General features: G+C 42.2%; 1 protein-coding gene across 1 annotated transcript in view; it reads left to right on the top strand.

Annotated features, from left to right (window-relative positions):
* Positions 1-276: 276 nt before the first annotated feature.
* VAV3 (vav guanine nucleotide exchange factor 3) overlaps positions 277-17521 on the top strand; it is a 182622-nt gene continuing 165377 nt past the window's right edge. Inside the window, exon 1 of the mRNA XM_075038815.1 lies at positions 277-512. Within this exon, the coding sequence (XP_074894916.1) occupies positions 309-512 (204 nt within the window). The 5' untranslated portion in view covers positions 277-308. The remainder of the gene's footprint in view (positions 513-17521) is intronic.

Here is a 17521-nt window from a genome sequence, read left to right as displayed (position 1 = left end):
CTGGTACAGCTGCGTCCCGGGCACGGCCGGTGCTCTGTTTATGCCGCCTCAGGTGCGGCGAGGGGAGCACCCTCACGGACGGGGGGAGGCCGGGGCTGCACCCCACGCTCGCCCCTCACGCCCGCCCGCGGAGGCGCGGGCACAGGTGCGCGGCGGCGGGCGCGGAGCGCGGCGGCGGGCGGGTCCCGCCTCCCGGGGCGGGCGCGGGGGCGGCGCGGGGCGGGGCGACACGGACCGGCCGCGGCGGCGGCGGCGGGAGGGAGCAGCAGGGTCCGCCGCGGCCGCAGCATCGCGGCGCGGTGGCAGGGATGGAGCCCTGGAAGCAGTGCGGGCAGTGGCTGATCAGCTGCAAGGTGCTGCCGCCTAACCACCGGGTGACCTGGGAGACGGCCCAGGTCTTCGACCTGGCGCAGACGCTGCGCGACGGCGTCCTGCTCTGCCAGCTCCTCAACAACCTCCGCAGCCATTCCATCAACCTCAAGGAGATCAACCTGCGCCCGCAGATGTCCCAGGTGCGACGGCCGCGCTGCCCGCGGGGCTCTCCGCGTGCTTTGTCTGCGGCTTCTGGCGGCGCGGAGGGCGAACCGCGGGGTTCGGGAAGTTGGAAGCTCCGCGCCCGGCGCAGGTCCACGCCGCCGCCGCCGCGGAGGGCGGGCCCGCTCCCGCAGGGCGGTGCGCGTCAGCCGGAGCCGCGGCGGGCCGGACCCCGAGCGGCCCGGCAGCCCCCCGCCGGGCACCTTCCCTGCGCGGTGCGGCCGCCCGGCCCGCGGGCCCGGGTCGGCCCGGCCCGCGGGCTCGGCGCGTCCCGGGCGGTGGGGCGAGGGCGCGGCCGAAGCCGCGGGCCGGCGGCTGCCAGAACCTCCGTGAGGGCGGGTTGCCTGCGGCGGGAGGCGGTTCGGGCGGGAGCCTGCCCGAGCCCCCTCGCCCGGAGCCCCGCGGGCCCCTCACGTTGGGGTGGCTGTGCTGAGGAGGAGTTCCCTGCAGCAGTCCCAGAGCCAGCACTTCAGCGTTTCTGTGTACGCTAATAGTTAATACGAGCGGCTTAGGACACAAATTGACCTCTTGCTTCTGGTTTTTCTGGAGGCACCTAGAGACGTGGGGGGGGAGGGGGGCCGGCGGGACCGGGAGCTTGGGAAGCGGCGACAGGGAAGGAGCGGGGTCGGTGCCGTTGGGAGTGGGAGGGCGGGCTGGCGTGGCGGAGGGAGCGAAGCCTTGCCCCGGCCGGGGAAGGCCCGGGCAGGGGCGCTGGGGGGGAGCGGGCGAGAGAGGCGGTGGTGGTAGCGCTTGTCAGCTGGCCTTCGCATCTGCCTGCGACCGATGAAGTTGCATGTTAAAGAGCGATTGGTGACGAGAAATGGTGCTCTCGGTAGCTCGTTGCCTGTGTTGTAGCGTCTTCTTTTTTTCTTCAGACCCTTTTACCTTTAGTTTTTTGAATTGATATTTTGGTTAAATAGTAATGACGTGCATTTCCAAATTTATCCCCTTTTAAATGCGTTTTTTAGTTGGGACTGATGTTTTGTTACAGTTCCTCCGAAGTCTGGTTTCAGATATCGAGATAAGATTGTATTAATAATTCAATGAGAAGAGGGTCTATGTGTAAATGACTTCCTGTCCAGCTTCGTGTACACCTATGCCTCTGCAGAGCCGGTGGCAGCCAAGCAGATGTTGTGTGAAAGGAAACTAAGCTGCTGAGCCTTTCATGTGTTTTAAAACATTGAGAAACAGGTACATTGTAACGTTTCCGAGTTACGATTCAGTTTTAGATTTACAGGAATAGAAATTGCTATTCATGTTTAGGACACTGGCAAGAAGCAGCACTAGTAGTGAATTACACTTTTGGGAGGAACATTCTTTGTCCATGTTTACTCACAAAGCCAGTTATTTTCTTTCTTTTTAATTCCTTTTTTTAGCAGCTATGTTTTACTACCAATGGGACATTTTCTGTAAAGCCCACAGTGGAAAAAGGGAGAAAAGTATCAGGTATATTTCAGCTAGTCAGAATAAAAACTCCCAGAGCGTTGTACTAGATGTGAATGGTATGAAGGCTATCCCCGCGTACTTGAGAGCTCAAGTGCCTGCTTGAATTGCCTATGTGGAGGCAACACTTTATCTGAGTGATGGAGAGAGGTGGAGAGGGTGGGCTCCTCTGAACGGAAGAAACCCTCTGGTAAGCTCTGTCTCCGCACTGTTCAAACTCCGTGAGAGTTTCAGGACTTGCTAAACTGTACCGCAGCCCTGGTTTATATTTTCATTATAGATAGATTGATTCCTTTCAAACTGACCTTTTTTCAGTTTAGCTTGCAGAACTATAAATATTTTGTATCTGAACTTTTGGAAATGGTTTCTTGCCCTGCTTAGAATGGATAAAAAGTATGGAAACAGATTCTCATTTTTTTAATGAACTGGAAAGGTGTCCTCGTGATATTACACAGTTTTCGGGATAGCTAACTCATTGAATGAACTTCAGTTGGTGATTAATGTTGCTTGTCTGGACCAATATTATTTAATTTTATTTTTGATGGATTAAAACTATGGTAGTCTCCTTATGTCTACTAAAAATAAGTATCAAAATGCTTTGCTGTCTTCTTTCTTAGAGCAGGTTTGGGAATCAAGATTAATATTTATTTCTCTAAGTGTGTTTGAACTATGGATTAGAACTGTAGATCTTGGATTAATTATAATGCATATTTTGAACTTGAGCTTTATATATGTGTAACATAGCTACTGGAATTGTTTCAGAGCTATGACAATTGCCTTATCTGTGTGTCTGCTGTATGCCTGAGGAACCTGCACTCCGTGGTGCTGCAGACCACTCTCTCCAGTGGTGCATTTCTGCCCTATTTTGATTTCACCCTTTAAAGTGGGGGAACTGTTGCTGGATCAAAACCTGTAATGGATGACTCTACGCAGCATTAAATTTGCTGGGAATGTTACCTTTGCTGTCTGCGAGATCAAGATTTGGCCATCTTATTGAGGTTCTATGGGGTTTAATGAAAAGCCTTTTGGAGGAGATACTTTCTGCTGGCAAGGATCACTCAGTGAAAATTTCAGAAACTGTTATTAAAAATGTAGTAGGTTGACATTCTGCGAGTTGCTTGTAGTTTGTTGCTAAGACTGTAAAGAGCACTTAGCAGTACCTTATGCTGAAGCCTCAGAGGCTTAGAGATTACTAATTCGGTGAGATCCACTTGGAGTCAAGCCCTAAATTGAGAGTTTTGTCAGAATAATACTTGTCAGTAAATTAATACATTTGCTGCATCATAGGATCTTGGGGTCTTGTAGAAACACTAGCTAACTCTTGTTCCTTGTGGGGGTAGTGATTTATGGTCATCAGAGGCATGGGATGCCAGAGCAGAGTTGGCATTAGGATGGAAATAGTCTTGGCCGCTGACTGCGCAGTCCGCCTGAACATGCTGCTGTGTCTGTACTGCTTAGCTGAACCGTTTGTACCTTATGTGGGCCATATCTGTCATCTTCTAGAATTGAGCTGCAGCTCCCATGCTCCCTGATCTGATGTTGTTTTCTGCTGCAGATCTTAGAATGGCTGGGGAGATTCTTACCACACAGTTTTTGAGCAATAAGAACAGAGAATGAGAAGGGTGGATGAAGGCTTCACAAGTGGGCCTCATGGAAAGTGGACTGCGTGGTTTTAGCCTTCTCTCTTACTGCTGTTGACATCTGTCAGACCTTTCTCTACAAACCAAGTTTTCATGTCTTGGGGGCTAGTTATAAATGCAGCAGTGCCAAAGAACAGGAAAGTGAGAGATGGTGCCTCAGGCTAACCTGGGAGTAGATGTCAGGCCTCTGACAGAAGAGTCAAGTCTCTTCCATTTCATTACATACTTATTTTTTCAGAATGAATGTAGCAGATCAGACATCAGTGACGCTCATCAGCTTTGCTCAGTAGACCTTGGTAACCCCTTAAAAGCTACATGAAAAGTGTAGAGGGATTGTGACTGATGCTGCTGCTTCAGATGATGCTTTTTGGTGGAGCCTCGTTCAGTCAAATAGGAGCACTGTTGTTTTGCTTTGTAAGCACCCGACTGCTGCTGGCTCTCAGGGCAGGAATAGAAACCAAGACTGGCGATGCTCAGCATTGCAACGCAAACATGTGCTTGACCAAATGGCAGCAGGTATGTTCTCTTCTATGGGCTGGCTAGCACAGGGAACCACATGCGTTTGTCACACCACCAGCAATGCACCTTGTGTCGCAGCTGTTTTCGTGGGTGGGCTGTTTTATGCATTTGAAATCTGTGGATTCAGCCTCCCTACCTTTTTGGGGATAACAATGCCTGTGTTAGAGAAATGTCTCAGTGGTTTTAGACTGCAAAACATTGGGTTTAGAAGCTATTTGAATGCTGGCTGGTTTTGTCTGTGTTTCTGTATGTTTATGAAAATATTTATATTTGGTTAGTGGAAGTTGTCCTTTGAAGAACAGAAGCTGTTCAGTCAGTTACACTTTCCAGAAAATAAGCCTCAGATGTGAAAGTATAAACCTTGCATATATAAAGGATGAGCAGTGTTGTGGCTTTGCCAATGAATCTTCCACCTCTGGGTTGCCAGATGAATGCTGCCTAGCTCCTGTCTGAGAAGCTGGCGTGTCTCAGTGCTAGGTCCCCTGTGAAAAATTACACATGGGCTTTGTGTGAGATTGGAAACTCTTGGGTTCAGGGACATTCACATCCAGTTGTTTTTTTTTTTTCACTGTGACTGAACAGAACAGGAGAGTGTTGGCTCTATTAAGAGCCCTTGTGTCAAGGTGCAAAAACACTTCACTGTTTGAACTCCCACAAGCTGGCAACATTAGTTGTTATTTTCAACCAGTGCATGTGCCATCAGAAAAGGAAGTTTGGAAGATGGATCAAATAGTGTCTTTTGGCCTTTAACTGTTGGGGAGTCTGCCCGATTCAGACTTGAGAGTTGGTGTTGTGAAAGAGGTCTTATTGCAGGCACCATGTGAAGAAACACTAAACGTTGCAGCTACTGGGAACGGAGCTGGAAGAGGGAATGTGCTAAATGAACTGCAGAGATGTGACTGGTATGCTAGTGCGTTGCGGGGTTTCCCCTGAAGTGTAGCATCAATGTCTGACAGTGAGGTGGAGGATGGAGCACTGCAGCTCAGCATTTGCATCTTCCATGGGAGCTGTTCAGTGTAGCAATTCACTTTGCTCAGATGCCACCTCTTGGCTAATGTAGGCTGGTGAAAATAATAAAAATAGAAGTGATCCATAACAGAGAGTACAAATCCTAATGTTTAATCATAATCATACAAGAACTTAAATAATTTATCACCAGAAATGTAAAACCTAAACCAACAGATTACGATGGATTTGCAGAAGATGTCGTCTGTTTAATGCTTATCTTTTATCTTTAATACTTTGCAAACTAGCTTTGAAATGGTTTTTGCAAGGCATTTCGTTAACTTGTGAGAGATTGCTAAACAGGAAAACTGCACTTAATGCAATACTGGCATGGGAGTTTACTAAAGGGGATGTTGACATAAATATTAAAAATAACTATTTCCTATTATTCTAATAAAAATAAACAAAATATCCCTCACTTTGTATTAAAAGTTCAAATGTTTTCTAATTTTAGGGAGTTACTTTTTTTGGTGTGACCATGTAGTCCAAAGGAAGTTCATTATCTTTGTCATCCATGTCATATTTTGGTGTGGCAACTGAGCTTTTGAGCAGGAGTTTATTTTTCTTGCTTACAGTCGTATCAGGTAGCCTCAGGATGTGGGTGTGCCGAGAGACATACCTCTCCGTTTCCTCTGATCCTGCCCTTGGCTTGGAGCTTTCCCATCCCCCACAAATGATAACCATGATCTCCTGCCCCTAACTCGGTGAGCGTGCATCCCACCTCTGCAAGCTTCCGCAGGTGGATACGCTCGCTCGTGCTTTCCCCACGCGTGCCTGCCTGCAGCCATGCTGCTTGACTCCCCCCCCCCAAATTTTAGCATAGGACAGCATGCCAAATGTCAGGGTATAAAACTTCGTGTGCAACATAGCTCTGCAAAGGAGGAAAAGGAATTGTCTCTTGACTCTGCGTGTTATCTAAAAGAGAAAGAGTGGGATGTGAGTGGATGTGCTGACCTCTGCATGAGGATGTGTTTTGGCTCTGGGATCTTAGGAGGGACCAGATGAGCTAAATGAGAAAATAAAACTGATACGGAGTGGTGCCTGTGGCCCTTCCCAGGAGTCATGGGATATCAGTAATCTATTTTCCTTGGACAGAGAGATCTTTGAGGGAAGTGGTGTGCAAAATAACTCTTATTCTGTGTTTGCTTGTTATGTTAGGTGCTAGGTTATTGAGTTAAGGAAGTACCACAAAGATGTATTTAGATTAATACAGTTTTTCTGAAACTGCAGAACTTTTTGGGCTTGAACAAGAGTTTGGGAACTGGTTTAGCTTTTATAAGTGTGTAGAAAGAAGAGATGTGTTAAAAAAATAACCTGTCTTTATGAATTATTTAAACTGACTGTGTATATTCCATGTAATTATTTAAAAAATGTTTTTGAACTCTTCAGATTTTTTCAATCTCTTTGCTTACTTGCTGGTACTTTGGTCCCCTCAACTTCTTTATTGCATTTAACTTTATTTCCATGATTCATCTAAATGAAAACTGTATTGGCCATAAGGTATATCCATAAGCGGTATTATCTATAAAAGATATATTTATCCATATGTATGTTATATATACATATTTTATACATGTTGGACTTGGTAAAATATTTTGAACAAATATTTGTTCAAAGCAAAACCTTAATATGACCTCTATGCTTTGTGCTAAGAAACGCAACTGACAAAGAAGTAGTGACCCAGTTTTTCTAGGTAATTCTTGTTACCTTAAGAAGATGGAGAAAATAGTATTTGAAAACTGATGTAATGATTTTTATTTTTTTTTTTTTAATTTATTCACAGTGATTCTTTTTGGTTGGGGGGAAGGGAAAACTGCAGTTGTACTGTATTGTAAAGCTTATTTTACATGCTGTATTTATCATACAGTTATTAAATGCAGCATATGCACCTTGCCTAGAATTGTCTCAAATGTCCCCTCCTGCACAAAATTTTAGTGTGCTGGAAGCTGTCTAATGTATTAACAGGAAAAATATTTGTACTGGTTTCTCACAGAGGCTATAGTGTGTGCCAGTAGTGGATAATTTAAATTAATGTCTGTGTATGGCATGCTGCTGTGTTGTGTGGGAGAAGCCAAGTTATTTCTGAGCCTTGTGTGACAAAGGTGGGAGGCCTGTGGTAGTGGCAAGTTGAAGGACTGCATATGGAGAGAAACTAGTAAATCAAAAGGGCTGAAGGGGAGAGAGAAGGATATGTAAGAGGAGTATATAAGAAGTAGGAGGAAACAATCAAAAGAAACAAATATGAACTAGAGAGAATGGTCGTGAAAAGTTGGGAAGCTGGACTGAAGGGGGTGTCAGCAAGCAAGACACTTGGGGATTTTGAAAGAGGACAGGAAAAATCGTTTAAGATTTATCCCAAGGTAAGTACAGAAAACCAGTACAGTCTTGGATATGCTGTGTTACTCTTTAATGATAACAGCATTATCATTTAATGGTGACGTGCTGGTCTCTGTTATAATGTACTGCCTTAGAACTGTGAGGCCCAGGAGGTTATTTATCAGGCTGCAGCACTGCACATCAGCATGGGTTAGTACAGTATGTTGGTACAATTTGTGCAGTGGTGAGATAGAGGATCTTTGATTTCTCACCCGCATCCCTTTCCTCCTCTCCTTTGAAGGTCAAAAGAGTTTATTAAATTGTGGGTGTAAAGGGTAAATCACAGGTGTGAAGAAGGAAATACAGGGGGTACGGAGGGAAAGGGCTGCAAGGTGAGAGGCAAGGCAGCTGCTGGTGGGCAAGTGGTGAGGGGGAGGACCCTGGAGGGAGGCAGCGTGGTGGTGCATCCTTTGTGGCTGTGCCAGTGGGGACACAGCAGCTCCTGGCCCTGGCATAGCTGAGCATGGGCTTGACTGGTGCGGGCATTGGGGAGGAGGGTTAACTGGGAGCAGCAGCTACCAGGCTGGTGAGAGGCATGGGCAGGAAGAATTTTCAGAACATGATAAAATAGAGGCAGGGAGGGAAAGAGACTGTTTTCTGCTGAAGTGATGTTTGCTCCCTGACCAGCAGCTGACCCAGATGGAATAGGACAAGTATATGTGGCTGCAAAGGAAACCTGCTGGAGTGTGCTTCCCTCCGTACACCTGCTGTGTGCCGGGGAGAGGAGAGCTCGCATCCAGACATGAAGGGGTCATTGCCTGTCACAGGCAGGGAAGTCCTGGCTCATGCCCTGCATTGCGTGGGTATCTCTGAATACAGAGGAAGAGGTATTGTTTTATTAGGTCACTGACAGTTTTATCTTCTTTAAGTTTTACTTGATATAGAGGTGTCAGTTTTTGAACTCGTTCCCCCCAGTATTAAAATTGTGTTTGTAGTTCTTTAAAAACCAAACAAAAAACCCCATCAAAACCCATTGACTTTTATTCTTGTTTCTGTTGCTCCAAAACAGCATTGTGGTACTTCCATATTATTCCATAATACTCCATAGCAATGTTTTGTACTACCTTACACCATGTTATTTCAGTATTTCAAAAATCATATTTCACAGAGAAGTAGGAATTGATGTGTACTTTGTCAGATCGGCTATTAATTTTTTTCCCTGCACTTTCCAGTTTACTTGGCATCATCTGGAGCTACCTTTTCTTTCCTCTTATTTTGCTTTGACAAGCCAAGTTTAAGACTTCAGGTATTGTGAAATACCAGCTGTTTGCTAAGACTTGTGATAGGTAAAATGCAATCTGAACTGACATCTCTATACTAAGGTTTTGAATGTTTATATTTAGGAGAAAGATGCTCCCTTAAAGCTCAGTGAATGCTATTGGCTCCAGTTGAACGCATTGTCAAGTGAGAACATACCTTTTAGAAAAATATCAGTCATTGACCCTTTCTTTCATCCTATATTAAATAACAATAGTGAATGTCTTGGTAACATGAAACACTGAAGGACTATCAACAGGATATTTGATTCTTTATATATTCAGAACGTGAAACCTTAGTCACAAATTGTGTAGTACAGTGGTATCATAGCAATTTGTATAAAAGCCACTCGTGCTATTTAAAACACTCTCACATATCTACAGGTATGAACTAATGTAATTGGGAACATAAAGTTCAGCTGTCTTGTATTACATTCCAAAATATTTTGGGCCTGTAAATTGCCTTTACAGAATTTTATTTTATAATTGGTTATTAGACATTAATTTAATCTGTCATTACCTATTTTTCACTAGTTTTGTCCCTCTAAAAATCTCTTGAAAGTTATTTTAAATGATATAGAGAATATGGTATGATTGCCTTGCGGAAGCAAACAAAATGTATATTTGACGATGTTGTTATAATCAAATGTTTTCTGAAAATACTAAAACATAAAGCATTTTTTTTTAGAGTATTTTTTAAACTGGTGAAACTTAGCAGGACAAGATGATTTGTATTTCCAGAATTCTTAGATATGCCCTTTAATCCTGACACCATCAAATTTACCTATTTGTTTCTGTGTTGTGTAACGGTGTATACTGTATAATCTATACTTAGGATACTTTGTACCATTGCTTGTTCCTACATTCGCATTGTTTCTACATGGAAAGAAGCCTTATAGTCCACTAAAGCAGAATGATTAGAGCTTGGCCCTTGAAAATTTTGACTGTCAAAGTAGCCTCACTTCACTGTTGTGTAGGAATTTGATGCTAAAAAAAAATTAATGCATTGTTTTGTCTCCCCACACTATAATAGTGTAATAATGACAGCACCATCACAGCCTCTGTAATTCCTTGTGCTTTGCTTACATGTTGGCAGGCAAGATTTAAATTATACTTACATGTTTCACTGATTGACTTCAAATTTCCACCAACTACTACCCCATGTAGCACTGATGCCTTGTATCAACTCATAAAAGGCCGTGAGGGCCATGCTATTTTTCCCTCTGAATTCCGCAGGATCTATGAGTAAATATGTCTGATTCCAGTGCAGAGATGGTTAAAAGTAGATGGAGGACCACACCTTCACTGCAGTAACATGCCTGTCAGATTTTAGGTGTCTCTGGATGGAGGTATGGTGATGATATAGTCCTACCATGTGAACTGTAACTCAGGGTAAACACCCATTAATCCTACTTACCTCTGCAGGATTTAGATCAAGCTTTGAATTTCTTTTGTCTGGAAAATAAGTGAAAGTAGGAAACACTGGAGAGAATATTCAAACTATTGCCTGTAGCTTCTTTTACTCTCAAAAGAGGAAGACTGAGTCTCCCTGAAGTGCCCTTGCAGGATGCTGCCTTTGGGCTCATGATTAGTTGGTGTCTGGTTGGTTGAAAGGGGATTTCTGCCAAGCTTTAAAAACCTAGCTTGTATTTAGGCAGATATTTTGAAAATCTCTTCATGCTACTTTATGGCTCAAGTTTTGCATTTCAGAGCAGTCTGGTTTTGCTAAATTGCACCAAGTTGTGTGAGGAAATATTTAAGTTTCACTTTCTCTTAGTGGATTACCCTCCATGCGTGTGCACAAAGTGATGCAGGATTTCAGGTTGTGTCAAATACTTCTCTGAATTGGCAATTGTTTTTTTTTAAATATTGTTGAAAATTCCTGCTGAGCTTTGATTTCACACCTTCCTTTTCTCTTATTTTTTTGTGGATCTTGCTTAGGTTTTGGGATGCTTGATACAAAGTAGTAGTTTTTGGGCCTTACCCAGAGGGCTTGTTTGGGATGTGAGTGTGTCCTCTTAGGGCTGTTTGGCTCTAGTGAATTCCTAGAGCATTTTCAAAAGTGTAGAATATGTTAAAACCTTAAGCAGTCTTTAACAGGTGTGTAAATGTACTGATGTTTTATGGGAGCCCTAAATGAGGTTCACTTGAGATGTTTTGTTTTGAGTTCTGCCTGTTCCCATTATGTCCTGATCTTTTTATCCATCACAAAGAGGGCAGTGTGAATTGACCCACTGCTTTGCCTTGATGTGAATCACTACAAGTAGTCATGAGAAAGTTATTCAGGGTCTGTGTTCATTTAGTTAGCAGTTGTGGCTGGCAGCACTGAAAATGGTGATGCATCTTCTCTGTGGATTGTGCTGAGGCCACTGATATCACTGTAAAGTACGCTGAACAGATGGCAATCTTTGTAAAAGCTGAGGTTTAACTCCACATTTGTTGTTCTCAGTGAAGCCTTTAAGCGATATTGTTGGTTAGAAGGACTGTGCCTTAGAAAATGCTTGTAGCTATCGTCTCTGTGCTGTTGCAGGTTTTATGAAGTGTTATGGAAATGACTCCAGTAATCCTATTGGAATGCCTCTATAGTTGTATCAGAGTCCTATAGATTTCCCTTCCTGTGGAAGACCCTGGTAAATTGATTAGCTGAGATGAAAGCCTTTGCTGACTGGGACCCATGTGATTTGCATGAGAATACAGACATGGTGATGGGAGAGGGTGTGGAGGTAGGAATGGCTGAACCATGCTGGGAACAGGGGTCTGCTCTTCATAAGACACTCCTGAGCAGCAGACTGGAGTGTATTTCAGATTTGTGTGTCTTCCCAGCTATAATTGCTCAGATTCATGGATCCCTGGGGAATCTGCTTAATTTAAACTATCTGCATTCTCTTTTCTGAGAATTTAGGTTTTTTGTAGCTTGTATACCCCATAGCACATCATGTTATTTCAAGAGCACAAAGCTATAGCAATAATAAATGTCATGTGAATTTTTTTCTAGTGTTAAAAATACCTATTATGAAATGAAAAACATCTCTTGCAGTTGTGTGTGGAGTTCTCAGTTACAATGACAAGTAATCCCAGAGGTTGGTTGGTGTTTTTTGTTTTTTTTTTTTTTTTTTGTTGTTTTTTTTTTTTTTTAAAGAAATTTTAAGTTGTTTGCCATGGCCGGTGGGAGGAACGTAAGAAAACAACTGCTAATTAAAAAATTCCTGAAACAAGAGGGAGTGTATTTTGTAACGTTTTCTCTTAGCACACCTTGCTAGGAATAGGCCTGAGGAGTAGATCCTTCTTCTATCAGTATTATAACAGTTGCTGTGAATTCATGTGGTCTCTAATTAGCAGTGAAGAAAGGCTGAGATGTTCTCCTTTGGGACAGAACTGGTGTTTTCATGGTGTTTCTCTCCATAGGTCTCCTGATGGTGGTTGTCATATTAATTAAGGACTTGGTCTTTCTGGCTTAGAACTCATTGCCATTTCTATGCTATGGGAAGGCAGATGTGGGGAATGGCTCTCTAAGTCTTAAAAACAGTTTTCAAAATTTGTCGTTCAACATGCAGGACCACAAATATATTTTGCTAAAAGGTTTATGTTTGGAAATGACTCCTAAGTGATGTATCTTTTTAATTCCGGTGAGGAGCAGTGATTTCCTCCAACGTTGTTTGTAAAATTTATGGTGGAGCAGGAAAATTAGTCCTCAAAATGTTTTGCAGGAATGCCATTCTTGAGAGGTGTTCTTTAAACTATTTGGAAAAGCAATGCAGGAGTATTTAGCTTTTCCTGTTTTGTGCTGAATATCATTAGAGTTTGACCTCAGAATCCAGTGTTTCAATACAGTCACGTTAAAGTTTAATGAACTTACAATGCCTTTCATCTTGATTTGAAAGAGCAGCAGATTTTGAAATGTTAGGATTTCTGTAGAATGCTTCATTTTCCTGTCAGCTCTGTTAGTGACAACATCTTTTCAATTTTCCCTGTTTCTCACATTTTTCTACCTTCATTCAGGTGGTTTGATCTTATCCATCAGAAACCCAGACTGCTCTGTGATCAGTAAGAAGTATTGCTCTGACAGGTCTGGGCTTTCTTTTTCAAAAATTTTTTTTTCTTTCTTTCCTTCTTGTCTCTACTTCTCCCTCATTTTGACTCATCTCAATTCTGCAGTTTGTTCTGTGCTTGTGCTCTCTCCTGTCAATCTGGATTATATTACTTTCACCTTCTCCAGTTGCCTTCCCCCTCCCCTCATATTTTCTTCTCCCTTCAGTGCATCTGTTTCCTCTTTCACTTCTTTCCTGATGCTCTTTCTTCCTTTCAGCTGTTTTTCCTGCCCTGTTGTCTTCACTGTTCCTGTTGGCCTCATCTCTCTGCAAATCCTCTGAAATCTGTTTCCTACATGGATGAGAGTGTCTCCCCTCTGGAAGCTGCTTCCTGTGTAGGTGAGAGTGCTGGGCAGGAAGGCTTAAGTGGAAGTTATGCTTTTAGGACCAGTGAACACAGGGGTTTCAAGGGACCAGACAGTGCTTGAACAGCAATCGCATGTTGGGCTGTTGTAAGCTGCTTTTCAGTGACTAATTTTCATAAATTGTGATTGCTTTGAATTTACCCATTATTTAAAAAATTTCTGCCTCCGTCCTGTTGCAGTCAGATGTTTCCAACATACATGAACATGTCCCCAAAATTGTTTTGCTGCTTGCTACAGGTGACAGGGCAGACCACTCTAGTGGGCAGCAGTGAGGATGAATGCTAGTGCTGGGAGTCTGCAGGGTGAATCAGCCACTGTTGCTGGAAACTTGTTCTTTTCAAAGGCAGCATCACTTGATTCCTGCCCTTCCCACCAACCTCTGAAGGTTTGTGCCACAGTGGCAGTGCTTGAGCAATAATTTTTCTGGAGTTGTGCCCTGAGGGAGCAGGTGGGGATGGGAATTGTAGTTATTTTTAACCACTTTTCAGATTGATTATATATGTTGCTTGCAAGGCAGAAATAGCCAGCCCTGCTAGCCAGCATGCTCATCCTGCAGCTCCCTTGTGTTGGGCATCAATCTCCATGGTTTCTTCCTCTCTTTTTCCAGTAAGCTCCACTTGCTCTTCAGGGGCTGACAGACATGATAATTTTATTTCTGCTTCCCAGGCTAGAGGTGAGAGAACTATTTATACTCAAGGTGAAGCAACCACTACAACTAAGTATCTGTATTGTGAGATAAAAGCATTTGCAACACTATGGTGTCCCTGAGGGATTACCTTGATAGCTAATGGAAACTATAAATCAGGTTAGATGGAAATTTAAGAATAATTTTATCAGAGATTACTTAGAAACTCTTTTCTATTTTATTCAGACTACAGTTTGTTTCTTCAGGTTTCTGAAGTTATGCTTGCTTGCTTTCTGTGGATGGACACAGTCTTTATAGGCCTGATATAATTCATAGACATTGCAGGCAGAGAAGGAGGCGATGCCCGGCTGGGTACTCCACCAAAGTCTGTGGATGTGCTGTAATTGAAAGCTCAGTAGGGTCAAGTTGTAAATGGTCAGTAACTGTCCTGTAAACAAGCACCTCTGGTCTTGATTTGTTCATATCATTTCTCCTCTTGTGAGGGTGAAGCAGTTCAATATTACCATTTGAGAGGTTTGTTTTTTTTTTTTTTTTAAGGCTCTCGTGGAACTAAATTAAAATTTTGTCATGCAGTTCCTGGTTTAATGGGGAACATGTATTTGAAGAATAATTATTGTGACATTCATCCTACTATGCTGGCTGATTTTATGGTTTTATATAATTTGAAGTACTAGAGCAGCATTAAACTATTTGTTTCATGATGAGATGCTGATGAGAATTTAATTCAGGTCAGCGATTTTTTTTCTTTTTTTTTTTGTATTGGATCCTTCATAACTTCAGAATCATTTTCCTCACATGCCCCTTCAGAAATGAAATATACTTTGGGGAAGGAGGTGGCTTTTGCTTAGTTTTCTAGTTGCATCAATGCCTTCCATCATCAAAGTTTTCCACTGTAAAGCCTGGCCCACTCTTTTATGCTTCCTTCAACTTTATTCTCTTTTTGTAGTTGTAAGAGTGATTTTTAACTAGATAAATACCTTTAAAAATTTGTTGTACTCTTTAATTTAGTCATATTCTTTTTCCAGCCATTATCATGTCTCTGTATTCACTTATCGACGTGCTTAGTTTTCTAAGTCTCTGTCTGTGCAGGACAGGAGTGACTGTGCTGTTTTCCTTCTCTTATGAGGATGCTGCCCCTCCTGTATCACCTACATCTTTGGCCTGTTTCACTGAATTCCTGATGCTTGCTTCTGTGGAGTTTCCTCATTTTCAGTACGATTCCCTTTTCCAGTAAACAAACATGTTAGGCGTGGGCTATCACACTGTGAAGGTATTTCTGCATTTTTGGGAAGTAATGCTGTACCCTAGTCTGTGTCTCTGTGGGTTTTTTTTTTTGGTGTTGTTTTTTTTTTTTTTTTTTTAATATTATTGATAGCAAGTTTGTTAATGTCCCAGGGGGAAAGTAAGCTAGGGATCTTGAGTGGCTACAGATTCACCGGAAGGACACATGATGACCAAATACTTTGTGGGTTTTTCTGTAAACATTAGAAAAATTATTTCAGTTATGTCTACTCCCTTAGTATTAATGATAACACACTGTTGGTTGCCTTAGGATGATTAAAACCTTCTTTGGAGGTAGAAGTCTTCCAAGAATTAGAAGGAAGGAAGGAATAAATGAATGGCAGATGTTTCCTTTTTTACAGCTGGCTTTGAAATGGGTATGATTTTTTTTTTTTAAATCATCAAAACTCAAGTTTTCAAAACAGTAGCAGCTGACAAAAGGAAGTGATTTCCGTGTTGTTGTGTTAGGAGGTCCTTGGATTTCCTATCCGTGTTCTTCAATGTCCTCTTGCGTTCAAGAAATTACCACATTTAGCAGACAGACTGGGCAGTAACTTGACTTGCTTTGACAGAAGTAGAGATAGGACAACTTATTTTTCACTAGTTCTCTGCAGCTGTCAAAAAAAGAATAAAATAAAAAATACTGTCCAGTGACAAGGCATACTGGTGTTAGAAAGGGAATTTCACTTGAACCAGAGGATCTAAGACTTATTTTCTGCTCTAGCTCTCTGATGACATTACAGGATTGACCTCAAATCTATTACTTTCAGTAGCAATCGTGCTAATTATCTCCCACAAAATGTGCTTTGAACATATCTCAAAAGTTTTAAAAGTTTAAAATCTGTTGAAGTTGAAACTATTTCTTGCTGGTTAGATCTAGTGATTACAAAAATGAAATAAAATAATCTATTGTTACATCTATCACTTATTGCTTACATAGACTGATAACTATTACCCCGATATCCAATTTGATATTTCTGCTTGTTTTTTTTACTTAAAAAATAAATTCCATGTAGAGAAGTTGCATCCCTTAACTGTGATGTTGCTGTCATAAGTGGATAGGGTGGACATAGTAAAAAATAATATAGAGGGTGGACAGTTTCTTTGTTCCTCTGCCATCCTTACAGAGTAATTTTCTCTGAATTACAGAGAACAGACCTCTATGAACTTTAGTTTGCAGTGCTTATTGCTGGCAGTGTTACACATTTAACAGGCTTTAGCAGATGTTTGGATAACTTGTGTCTCCACAACTTAGACTGCTGTCCCTTTCTGCCCTGAGGAGACTTTTGAAGCAGGTGGGAATGCTTGAGCAGAGTGGTGATGGGAGAGTTTGCCAAGAATAGGTACAAAGAGGCTCGCCTCCCGATGGGATGGCCTCTGGCTGGTAGCGGATCTTGACAAAGGTTTTGGTAGACCTGTGAGTCATGTTTAGAGGATGTCAGTTGTGTGTGGCACAGCCGTTCTCAGCCGAGGAACAATGAGTCACAAACTTGTGAGTTTCCAGTCCTTGGTATAGAAAATACCCATGTAGCTGCTCTCGTGGTTTCATTTAGAAGTAAATGAGCAGTGCAAAAGTTAAATAATTAGGCTGTATGCTTCAGATCCCTACTGTATACTGACTTCTGGTCTTTTTTTAAAAAACACATATTGAGAAATAGCATATTATTGTCACAAATGGAGAAATGCTAGTTTCTGAAAAAAGCAAACAGGATCTTAATACAAATATTTCCTGAATAATATAGCCACAAAACTAGTTGCAAGGGTCTATTCTAATTGTTTTGCCTATTTACTCTCCTGCCCTTGTTTCACATAACTTCACCTCTGATCCATTCAGAAGGATGTTGCTGAATAATTTTTCTGTCTAGTTGTTCGCACTATATTATCTTCTTTCAACGAATCGAACAAGTTTGTCTTCTGTTACAGGGACTCTGTGCTGCTATTCTGCTTATCTGACTTAAAAGCAAGAATACCTTGTGGTATTATTGTGTCCGCTTGTCTGAAAATCGCTCTTATTACTTGTCCTGTGCAGAGAACTATCTCCATAGAGAGGCAGAGAAAGATCTGTCGTCGTTATAAATTCCCAGTTACAAATTGCATATATATTGATTTTGTTATTCTTTCTAATCTCCACCTGCTTTGTTGTTTCACCAAGCTATTACGCCTTTTAGAAGACAGTAACTGGTCCATGACCGTATTGTATTTTACTTAGATTTCATTGTATTTAGTTGAATAGTCTGTAGAACAAAATAATACTAAACAAAATCAGACATAAAACTAGGCTTCCTAGACAAAATCTAGGCATCCTAGACATTTTTACAGCTTAGCTCCAATGTTTGCATTCATTATGTTATTTAACAAAACATTTAAG

This window comes from Buteo buteo, chromosome 10 (genome assembly GCF_964188355.1).
Source record: "Buteo buteo chromosome 10, bButBut1.hap1.1, whole genome shotgun sequence".
In the NCBI taxonomy this organism is placed as follows: domain Eukaryota; kingdom Metazoa; phylum Chordata; class Aves; order Accipitriformes; family Accipitridae; genus Buteo; species Buteo buteo.
This window is presented reverse-complemented; position numbering and strand designations above follow the sequence as displayed.